The sequence below is a fragment of the Nicotiana sylvestris genome, chromosome 2 (assembly GCF_000393655.2).
Source record: "Nicotiana sylvestris chromosome 2, ASM39365v2, whole genome shotgun sequence".
NCBI lineage: Eukaryota > Viridiplantae > Streptophyta > Magnoliopsida > Solanales > Solanaceae > Nicotiana > Nicotiana sylvestris.
In genome coordinates, this window is record NC_091058.1 from 68,292,899 (window position 1) to 68,305,626 (window position 12,728).

General features: G+C 41.1%; 1 protein-coding gene across 1 annotated transcript; it reads right to left on the reverse strand.

Annotated features, from left to right (window-relative positions):
* Window positions 1-4,264: 4,264 nt before the first annotated feature.
* Window positions 4,265-4,897, reverse strand: LOC138885035 (uncharacterized). The gene has a single exon (XM_070165920.1). The coding sequence runs from the start codon at window positions 4,895-4,897 to the stop codon at window positions 4,265-4,267; it is 633 nt and encodes a 210-aa protein (XP_070022021.1).
* Between the last annotated feature and the right edge of the window lie 7,831 nt (window positions 4,898-12,728).

Consider the following 12,728-nt stretch of genomic DNA (forward strand, 5'->3'; position numbering starts at 1 on the left):
TTGAACCACTCGAAACTCACCCGAGGCCCTCGAGACCTCAACCAAACATGCCAACATATTCCATATAATCATTCAAACTTGTTCCAACTCTTGGAACGCCCAAAACAACATTAGAACACCAAATCATCATCGGATTCAAGCCTAAGAACTCCAAAAACTTCCAAATTCCACTTTCGATCAAAATGTCTATCAAACCTCGTCCGAATGACCTGAAATTTTGTACACACATCACAAATGACATAAAGGACCTACTACAACTTCCGGAATTCCATTCCGACCCCTATATCAAAATCTCACCTATCAACCGAAAAACGCCAAAATTCCAATTTCGCCAATTCAAGCCTAAATCTACTCCAGACCTCCGAAACACATTCCGATCACGCTCCTAAGTCCCGAATCACCTCCCGAAGCTAACTGAACCATCAGAATTCTCATCCAAGCCCTTTTATACATAAGTCAATACTAGGTTGACTTTTCTTACCTAAGATTACTCAAAAGAGACTAAGTGTCTCATTCCTTTCCAAAACCACTCCGAACCATCCAACCCGATAACACATAATACAGTTGAACAAGACAATAAGAAGCAGAAATGAATGGAACAGAGCGGTAACTCACAAAATGGACAAGTGCAGAATCATAAAACGGACTCGCTTGAACTCTCGGAATGCACCAAACAACATTAAAACTAAGAATCACACCCCATACCAATTGAATAAAAAATATGAACATTAAGTTCTTCAATTTACTCTCAGTGCGCCGAAACATACTTAAACTGCTCGGAATGACACCAAATTTTGCGTGCAAGTCATAAATGACATTAAGAACTATTCCTAGTCTTTGAATCCCATTTGGACCTCGATATCACCAAAACCCACTCCAAACCAAATTTAAAGAACTTCCAAAACCTTCAAAGAACCAACTTTCACTAATAGACACCAAAATGCTCCCGGTTCATCCAAAATCAGATCCAAACATACGTCCAAGTCCGAAATCATCATACAAACTTATTGGAATCATTAAATTCTGATTCCGAGGTTGTTTACTCAAATTATTGACCAAATTCAAACTTAGCCTTTTAAGGCCAACTTAAGGAACTAAGTATTTTGATTTTAACTCGAACCCTTCAAAATCTCAAACTAAATGTCCTAGCAAGTCATAAAACAGTAAAAACATGTACAAGAAGTCTTATTTAGGGGAACGAGATTCTAATAATTAGAATGATAGGTCGGGTCGTTACATTCTCCACCTCTTAAAGAAACATTCGTCCTCGAACGGGTTTAGAATCATACCTGGAGTGCTGAATAAGTGTGGATGTTTGTTCCGCATGTCCTCCTTGGACTCCCAAGACGCCTCCTCGATTGGTTAGCCCCTCCACTGAACCTTTACCGCAAAAATCCTCTTGGATCTCAACTGGCGAACCTGCCTACCATTAATGGAAACTGGCTCCTCCTCATAACCCAGGCTCTCATCTAACTGAATCTTGCTGAAGTCAAACACATGTGACAAGTCGGCATGTTACCTCCGGAGCATAGTCACGTGGAAAATCGGATGAACTCCCGATAGACTAGGAGGTAAGGCAAGCTCATAAGCAACCTCCCCAACTCATCTCAACACCTCAAATGGACCTATAAACCTTGGGCTCAACTTTCCCTTCTTCCTGAATCTCATAATCCTTTTCATCGGCGAGACTTTCAAGAGAACATTCTAGCCTACCATAAATGATAAATCATGCGCATTCTGATTCGCGTAACTCTTCTGTATGGACTATGCTATGCGAAGTTGCTCTTAAATCAAATTTACCTTTTCCACGACATCCTTCACCAAATCACTACCATATTACTTAGCCTCGCGGGGCTCAAACCACCCGATGGAAGAACACCATCACCGACTATATAAAGCCTCAAATGGAGCCATCTTGATACTGGACTGATAACTGTTATTGTAAGAAAACTCGGCCAAAGGTAAGAATCCATCCCAATTCCCTCCAAAGTCAATCATACGTGCTATGAGCATGTCCTCCTAAATCTGAAATGTCTGCTCCGACTACCCGTCAGTCTGTGGATGAAATGCGGTGTTGAGCTCTACATGGGTCCCCAGCTCACTCTGTACGGCTCTCCAGAAATACGAAGTAAACTGAGGGCCTTTATCTGAAATGATGGAAATAGGCTCACCGGCAACCGAACTATTTCTTGAATATAAATCTGGGCCAACCTCTCTGAAGTATACGTAGTCACAACTGGAATGAAGTGTGCCAACTTGGTCAACTTGTCGATAATGACACAAACTACATCAAACTTCCGCAAGGTCTGCGGCAACCCAACTACGAAGTCCATAGTAATGCGCTCCCATTTCCACTCCAGTATAGTCATCTGCTGGGGTAGGCGACCTGGCCTCTGGTGCTCATACTTAAACTACTGGCAATTTAGGTACCTAGCAACATACTCAGCTATGTCTTTCTTCATCTGCCAGCACCAATAATGTTGTCTCAAGTCGCGATACATCTTTGCAGCACCTAGACGAATGGAATACCGAGAACTGTGTGCCTTCTTTACAATCCTCTCCCTCAAGACATCGACATTAAGAACACATAGACTACCCTGGAGTAGCAGAACACCATCCTCGCCGATAGAAACCTCGTTGGCACCACCTTATAGTAATGTTTCTCTGAGAACCATCAAATGCGGATCTTCAAACTATCGAGCCTTGATCTATTCCAATACTAAAGGCTGGGCAACAACGTATGCAAGAACTCGGCTGGGCAACAATGTATGCAAGAACTCGGCTGGGCTCTGAAATGTCCAACCTCACAAGTCTGTTATCCAAGGACTGAATGTCCAAAGCTAGTGGTCTCCTCTGCTGAAATGAATACCAAGCTACCAATACTCTCTACATTTCTGCTCAAGGCATCCACGACCACATTCTCCTTGCCCGGATGATAAAGAATGGTGATGTCAAAAACATTCAGTAACTCATGGCATCTGCGCTGCCTCAAATTGAGATCACTTTGCTTGAACAAATGCTGCAAGCTACGATGATCAGTGTCAACCTCATAGGACACCCTATAAACATAATGCCTCCAGCTCTCAAGAGCATGAACAATAGCGGTTAACTCTAGATTATGCACAAGGTAATTCTTCTCATGAATCTTCAGCTGACGTGAAGCATATGCAATAACTCGTCCCTCTTACATCAGTACACAACTTAAGCCAATGCGTGAAACGTTGCAATACACCATATACATCCCCGAACTGGAAGGCAACACTAGAACCGATATTGTAGTCAAAATTGTCTTGAGCTTCTGAAATCTCGCCTCGCAATCATTGGACCAACGGAACGGAGCACCCTTATGGGTCAATCTAGTCAAAGGTGTTGCAATAGATGAAAAGCCCTCCACAAACCAGCAATAATAACCTACTAATCCCAAGCAGCTCCTGATCTCAGTTGCCAAAGTTGGACGAGGCCAACTCTAAACTGCCTCAATCTTCTTCGGATCTACCTTAATACCCTCACCCAATACAACATGCCCAAAGAATGCCACAGAATTTAGCCAAAACTCACACTTGGAGAAGTTAGCATATAGCTTCTATTCCCGCAAGGTCTGAAGCACTACTCTCAAATGCTGCTCTTGCCCCTCCATGCTACGCGAGTAGATCAAATTATCATCAATAAAGACAATGACAAACGAATCAATATAAGTCTTGAACACTCTGTTAATCAAATTCATAAATGCCGTTGGGGCATTAGCCAAGATGACGGACATCACTAGAAACTCATAATGACAATATCTAGTACAAAAAGAAATCTTCGGAACATCTGAGTCCCGAATCTTCAACTGATGGTACTTTGATTTTAAGTCGATCTTAGAGAATACCCTAGCACCCTGCAACTGGTCAAACAAATAATCAATACACAGCAATTGGTACTTGTTCTTAATGGTAACTTTGTTCAACTGGAGATAATCAATGCACATATGCATGGTCCCATCTTTCTTATTCACAAATTACACTAGCGCACCCCAAGATGGTACACTTGGTCTGACGAACCCCTTTGCTACAAAATCCTCAAACTGCTCTTTTAACTTCTTCAACTCTTTCAGAGCCATACAGAACTATGGGATAGATATAGGCTAGGTAACTGGAGCCAAATCAATACAGAAGTCGATATCACAATCTGGTGGCATGCCTAGAAGGTCAGAAGGAAACACATCGGCGGAATCCCGGACTACTAGCACTGAATCAATCACCGGAGTCCCTACGGTAGTATCCTAAACATAAGCTAGATAAGCCAAACAACCCTTCTCGACCATATGTCGAGCCTTCAGAAAAGAGATAACCTCACTAGATGTACTGACAGACGAACCCTTCCACTCCAATCTAGGCAACTTTGGCATTGCTAATGTAACAGTCTTTGCATGGCAATCAAGTATGGCGTCATATGGGGATAGCCAGTCCATGCCCAGAATGACCTCAAAGTCGATCATATCCAGCAACAGAATATCTGCTCTAGTCTCGTAACCATAGAATGTGATCACACAGGACCAATAAATCTGATCCTCAATAACAGAATCGCCAACAGGAGTGGACACATAAACAAGAGTACCCAAGGACTCATGAGGGATATCCATAAAATGAGCAAACATAGATGATACATATAAATAGGTAGACCTTGGATCAAATAATATCGAAGCATCCCTACCGCAGACAGAAATAATACCTGTGATCACGACATCTGAGGCCACTGCATTTAGTCTGGCCGAAAAAGCATAGAACCTAGCTGGAGCACCGACTGGCTGGCCTCCGCCTGACTGAACAGTAGCTGGCTGACCCCTTTGTTTGGCCTCCACCTCTAGGATGACCCATACCATCCTGCCCTCCGTCTCTAGGTGGTCGGACGACATGTGTTGTAATGATGAGTTGATGACCCTGTTGCACTGCCTTCCCCTAAAGTCTGGGACAGAATCTCTTCATGTGACTTAGATCCCCACACTAGTAACAACCTCTCAGCACCATAGACTGCTACCCTGAAGTCTAACCCTGATCACCTGAAATCTACTAAAAGAACACTAGATAGCTGGTGAATGGTATGAACTCTCTGACATGGCACTGAAATAGGCGCTGGAAGAACCCTGGTGACATGAGTACCCACTGAAAGAACCCTGAATAACTGGTGGGCGGTATGAACTCTCTGGCATGGCACTGAAATAGGGTCGTGCTGGAGCACCCCGAGGAGGTGGTGGTACTGGATATATGGACCTGCTAGGATGACCCCTCCTAAACTGACCTCTGCCTCCAGTCGGGGCACCTCTACACTCTCCAAAAAATGGGACCTCTTGTCCCGCTGCATCTGCTCTCTACCCCTTTGATGGTAGCCCTCAATCCTCCGAGCAATCTCCACTACTAGCTGATAAGAAGTCCCTATCTCAACCTCCTGGGCCATACTAACCTAAATAGTGGAGTGCAACCCCGCAACAAACCTTCGCACTCTCTCTGTGTCAGTAGGAAGTATCATGAGTGCATGGCGAGGCAACTCAGAGAATCTGGCCTTATAATCGGTCACTGTCATCTGAACCTACTGGAGCTGCTCAAACTGACACCGCAACTCTTCCCTCTGGGAGGGTGGGATATATATATATATCCAAGAAAATCTGTGTAAACTGATCCAAAGTCATGGGAGGAGAATCTTCTAGTCTGCCAAGAAGATGAGACTTATGTGAGCACCTAATATTTGCATTACATGGAAATGACCATGCTGGAGTTGCTCAAACTGACACTACAACTCTTCCCACTGGAAGGGTGGGATAAACATATCCAAAAAAGCTGTGTAAACTGATCCAAAGTCATGGGAGGGGAATCTGTTGGTCTGCCAAGAAGATGAGACTTCTGTGAGCACCTAATATTTACGCTACATGATAATTAATCCTAAAAAATTTAAAATTTTTTTTATAAATATTTCAAAATAGTTTTAATCAATTTTGTAGAATTTTAGGAACTTTTCTCAAGTTTAGTTAAATTGTTTTGCATTTCATTCTTATGTATAAGCACTTTAAATCATGAAAATGCCAAAAATATTTTATTCATGCATTAAATTTTATATTTTAATTGCATGTTAGTTGTATTTATAAATATAAAATACCAAAAATACATTTGTCATTGTTAGTTTAAATTATTAGATAAAAATAACATAGGTTACTTCTGCAAAAATAGGATTATTTGAATTATTGGCTAAGTGACTACAAGTTGAAAACAATTGATCAAAAGCTGAAAAAGATCAAATTGGGCCAATTCTATTAGCCCAAAGCTACAAAAAGAATTTTGGCAGCCCAATTACCCATCCCCAAGCCTGGCCCAATAACCCAACCTCTCTCATTAAACCTCCCCCTTCCAAAAAAAAAGACCTAGACCTAATTTCATTCCCTTACCCTAGAGACCTAATGAGATAAAAAAAAGGAGGACCCTAGAGCTTTAGTAAAACGGCGCATCAACTGCTGCCTTTCTTCTTCTGCCAAACACACTCCATTACAACTAAAACTTCACTCCGAAAGCCATGAAAATCAACCACGAAATCCACCAAAAATTAGCTCCAATTCACCCCAAATCATCTCCGAACAACCTAGAAAATGCAGCTGAAGCAGCTGCAAAAATAGTCCATAAACCAGCCATGTTTCCATATCAAAACCCCTGCAAAAATCAGTTCAAAACATAAGCTAAAAATCCACAAAATCTGCTTAAAATCATCTCCAAAATAACTCCAAAACGAGCTGAAAAACACTCCATGAAAACAGCTTAAAAAATGACCATTGAAACCCAGCTTCCCACCTCAAAAAGACCACCTGAAAAATAATTAAAGTTTCGAGTCAAAGTCGAGGGTCTTGGTACAAATAAAGTCGAGGTCAACGTCAAGCTTTTCGAGTCATGGTTTTGTTTGGTCTTGTTCGCATTTTCGGTGTTTGTCGCCGGGTTCTATTTTCTATTTGAACAACTTTTATTGTTGTACCAAGCTTTGGTTTGAAGGCCCTTTATAAATACACAGAAAAGTTTTCACATGGGTTCTTTCTTTTCCAATCTCATTTTATGGTTGATTTGCTTTGAATTGTTATTTATGTTGTTTGAGCATTTGGATGCCTTCACATTGGTTGATTCTATGTTTATTAGTTACTCTCTTTTGTTAAATAATTTTATTTGAGGCAAATCTTTACATTGTTCATTGAATTGCATTGGGCTATTTAGTAAGCTTGATCTTAAAAGTTTATTGGTCTGACAAAATGAGCCATGAAGGAGCAAATACAGATTCTGGTCGTTGAATGGATTTTAAATATAAAATTTGGTCTTAGATTTAGTATTGGAAGATTTGAATCCTTAATAAATATCTGACTTTAGTTGTTGGGCTGCAGAGTTTTGGTAAATACTAACCTATTTATTCCACTAACTAATTTACTCTATTTTAACAACCATTCCATAAATCATGTCCTTACAATAATCTTAAAACTAGTATAGATTATAACTCATGAACACCGTAGTTTACTTTAGGCGCGATTAACAATAATTATCGTGGCCATATGTACGGTTCCCGTGGCATGGTCACGATACATAATCCCTAACTCAGGTGTGTATTTCATGTGACACGACCATAACTTTGAACAATTATAAAATAAATATTTTGTAGATCGTGGGTACAATTCCCGTGACGCGATTCGCAATGCGTACAAAAATAAAGAAGTGTACGCATCGCGACTTGTTCAAACAAACTCCATAAATAATTAAAAGCGGTTAAAAGTTAAAAAATACACAATAAGTCTTAAACATGTAATAAATAATATAAGTAGGCCAATTATAAGTACTTGCGTGATTGTGCTAAAATCACGGAACTCGGGATGCCTCACACCTTCTCTCGGGTTAATAGAACTCCTTACCCGGTCTTCTATGTTCGCAAACCATAAATAAGAGTCAATTTCCTCGATTTGGGATTTAAAATAAACTTGTGACTCGGGACACCATAAATTATCCCAAGTGACGATTCTGAAAATAAATAAAATAATCTCATTGCGATTAATGTCACTTAAACTCCCTACCCCCCTCAGGAAAAAGGAGGTGTGACAGCTTTGGCGACTCTGCTGGGGACATGAACCCAGAATCTTTGGTTCTGGATTTATAATTTGAGCTTAGAATAACTGTTATAGTTGGCTGTTAAATATTATATGATTTTTACGTGTTCAAGCCTAATGTGCTAAATGTCGCTTTTTACCGCTTTGATATTGTTTGAACTGCATATAAATTGTTATAAAACCCTTCTTCTCTCTAAGTCTTATAAATCTTCTAGGAAGTGTACGCTGACGTGACTTCTTTTCTGTTAGTGTCATACCCTAATTTAGAACGAGGTTCAGACAAGTTGCAAAGCCGGATGATCTTTTGGTTACCGATACGCTTCTTCCCTCGGCTCGAGCTGTCCACTCAGGTAAGCCACTTCTAGAACAATACTGTGATCACCTAACTTTTGACCATGTTTGAATTTATTCCCACTTTTCACACTCACTTCCCACTTCCCCCACTTTCTCCACTTACTACCCACTTCCCCCACTCTCTCCACTCATGTTCCCCACCTATATTCCTCACACTTCCATCACCTAATCTCTACTTATAACACACGACACACACACACAGACACACAAAAGAAGGAAAAAGAAAAAAAAAGTATTTTTGCTTCTACAATTTAAAGCTCCACAGAAAAGCTGAAAAAATCAGTCTTTAAGCTCCATAGATCTCCAACCCATAAGCCTGTTCTTTTGTCCTTTTTTCTCCATAAAAAATACAGCTTCTTTTGCTTTGAATAACAGCTAAAACGTGCTCAATTTAAGCCTAAAACACCCCGGAAGCTTCTCCACTTTTCAGTCAATTTTGTGTTTCCGACAAGGTTGTGCAGTTGGAGGTTGGAGGTTGTGGTCGCTGCTCTTAGCTCGATTATTGAATAACAAAAATTCTAAAGTTTGAATACAATCAATACAAGGTTTATTTTACTTCTCTGACAAATTTTTATAATGCTACATACTCCTGTTCCTTTATTTGGTTGTAGTCATGTGAATATTCTATCTTTAAATGTGATTATGGTTTGTTTTATTGACTTATTATTAGCTTATATGCTTATAAGATTTTGTTTAGTTGTTTGTTAAGTTGACAATTTTTATAACTTCTGTTTGTTGAATATTTCAAATATAGGCATCATTGGTTAGCGTAAAACTAATAAATTTTGTTCAGATGGTTGAATATTGTTTCTGTCACGACCCTAACCCCGAACCCGGTCGTGATGGCGCCTCTCATGAAGACGAGGCCAGCCAAACCAAAACAGAACACCTCTTTTAAACATTTAAATACCATAAATAGTTCTAAAACATGATATAATAACTATAATTTGCGGAAATAACGATAACAACGGTTGAAACCATCCCGACACAGTGGGGTGTCACAAGTCATGAGCAACTAATAAATTCGGATACCAGTCTACTAGATACAAAATCCGATATAGAAGTTCAAGAACATGATAATAGTAAGATAAGGGAGGAACGGGGGCTGCGGACGCCAACAACTACCTCGTAGTCTCCGAAAACATTGCGTGGACTGGAAGGATCAACACTCAGGAGCGGACTCTGCGATGCCTGAATCTGCACACACGGTGCAGGGAGTAATGTGAGTACTCCGACCCAGTGAGTAATGAATATAAATAATGGCTTAAAGCAAGAAAACACGTAAAAGCACAAAGCAGTTCTATATCTAGCAGTAAAATCACTTAAAGCAGTAAATCCATGAAGAAGCCAAATGAAATTCCTTTAAACTAAGTAAAACAGGTAATTTAGCAAGTAAATAACAAGTAGAAATCCGCCCCTCGAGCACAGTAACAATCACTCAGAATAGTATCAGCCCCTCGGGCTCACTCTAAGTACAATATCAGCCCCTCGGGCTCACTCTCAGTATAGTATCAGGCCCTCGGGCTCACTCTTAAATCATGATGGGTACTCGCGCTCACTGTAGGGGTGCAGACTCCAGAGGGGCCCCTTACGACCCAAGCGCTATATCAAGCCACCTCGTGGCGTATACAAGTATCTCAAGCCCTCGGCCTCATATCACTCAGCATATCCTCACATATGGCCCTCGGCCTCACTCAGTCCGAAAATCATCACAAGCCCCTCGGGCATTAGTAAAATAGTAGTTCTCAGCCTAAAACATTATTTAGAAATATCATTTAAGTTTCAAATATGAATAAAAGTGGCTAAGTTTGTAAAATAGTAAATATCAGCTGGACTGAGTTCAAGTAATAAGTCAAACAGTAAGGAATTAGTGATAAAAATCCCCGAAGGGTTCAAATAGTTGGCACGAAGCCCAAATATGGCAATCAGCCCAAACCATGATGATAACAAACAAGTTTCAGTAATAAACGACTCTACTCTCATCATCAAGCGCGTGTCTCACCTCAATATAGTACTACGATGTGCAATCCGGGGTTTCAAACCCTCAGGACATCATTTACAATCATTACTCATCTCGAATCGGCTACAACTTTAGTTCGCGATGCCTTTGCCCCTCGAATCGGCCTCCACGCGCATCAAATCTATCCAAAATCAGAACGAATATATCACAATATGCTAAGGGAACAAAGCCAGAGCGAAAACAATCAAAAAATATCAAAAATCCTGAAATTAGCAAAACCCGAGCCTCGGGCCCACTTCTCGAAACTCAGAACTTTTCACATCATTAGATTCCCCGTCTCCCCATGAGTTCATACATATCAAAAACACAACAATCGGAGTTCAATTGACCCCTCAAATCCTTAATTTAAGCCCTCTTAAACTCAAGCCCTAAACCTCCATTTTTAGTCCTTTAATCTCTTAAGTTTCAGTCCCAATCCATGAAATATTACCATAGAAGTGTGTTTTAGGTCCAAAATCCTTACCTTATCGAAGTTCTCTTGAAATCTCTCTTCAAAATCGCCCAAAAACCCTAAGTCCGAAGTTAAAATGAATAAACCCTTCAAAAATTGCGAAGAAGAAACATATAAATCTTCTGCCCAGACATAATCGCATCTGCGGTCCAATAGCCGCTTCTGCAGTACCGCTTATGCGGTCATTTCTCCGCATCTGCGGAATTTCACTTACGAATCCACAACGCATCTGCGGTCCACTCGCATCATCTGCGACTTCGCAGGTGCGGTCCCTTTTCCACATCTGCGATACCAGGCCGCCCTCAAACTTCCGCTTCTGCGACCCAAACAATGCATCTGTGAGACCACACCTGCGGTCCCCAAACCGCAGTTACAAAAACACCAAAAGCAGCAGAAACTCTGCAATCACTCAAGTTCCAAAACTTCCCGTTAGCCATCCGAAATCACTCCGAGGCTCCCGGGACCTCAACCAAAATTACCGACATGACCCAATACCTTATTCGAACTTGTTCCAATCATCAAAACACCTCAAACAACATCAAATTACCCAAAATTCATCGAATTCAAGCCTAATTTTTATAAATCTTCCAAAATACGCTTTCGATCAAAAATCCAACCAAACCACGTTCGAATGGCCTGAAATTTTTCACACACATCACAAATGACATAACGAAGGCACAACAACTCTCGGAATTCCATTCCGACACTCGGATCAAAATCTCGCCTATCAACCGAAAATCGCCAAAATACTAACTTCGCCAATTCAAGCCTAATTCTACACCGGACCTCCAATACCAATTCCGATCATACTCCTAAGTCATAAAACACCTCCCGAAGCTAACTGAACCGTTGGAACTCACATCCGAGCTCTCTTACTCATAAGTCAACATCCGGTTGACTTTTCCAACTTAAACCTTCTTAAAAGAGACTAAGTGTCTCATTTCTTACCAAATCCACTCCGAACACAAACTTCTCAACTCGACCACATAAAACACGGATAACGAAGCATAAAGAAGCAGAAATGGGAGAAACGGAGCAGAAACTCATGAGACGACTGGCCGGGTCGTCACATCCTCCCCAACTTAAACAAACGTTAGTCCTCAAACGAGTCAAGAAACATACCTGAAGCCTCAAATAGGTGAGGATATCTACTCCGCATCTCTCGCTCAGTCTCCCAAGTAGCCTCCTCCATGTGCCGACCTTTGCATTGCACTTTCACTGAAACTATATCCTTTGACCTCAACTTCCAAACCCGACGACACAAAATAACTGCTGGCTCTACATCATAGGTCAAATCATTATCCAACTAAACCGTGGTGAAGTCTAAAACATGTGACGAGTCCCCAATGTACTTTTGGAGTATAGAAACATGAAATACCGGATGCATGCTAGACAAGCTGGGTGGTAAGGCAAGCTCATAAGCCACTTCAACAATCCTCCGAAGCACCTCAAAAGGCCCAATGAACCGCGGACTCAACTTTCTTTTCTTCCCAAATCTCATGACACCCTTCATGGGAGAAACCATCAGCAAGACCTTCTCACCAACCATTAAGACACATCTCGAACCTTCCGGTCCGCATAACTCTTTTGTCGCGACTGCGCTGTACGAAGCCTCTCCTGAATTACCTTCACTTTTTTCTAAGGCATCTGAACCAAATCTATCCCCAATAGCCTAGCCTCGCGGGGCTCAACCAACCAATTGGAGATCTACACCGCCTCCCATACAAAGCCTCAATGGAGCTATCTGAATACTCGATTGGTAGCTGTTACTGTAAGCAAACTCTGAAAGCGGTAGAAACTTA

What these genes read in the sequence shown, in the direction of transcription:
- LOC138885035 (XM_070165920.1), bottom strand. Translation starts at nt 4,897, where the DNA reads ATGTCGTCCGACCACCTAGAGACGGAGGGCAGGATGGTATGGGTCATC.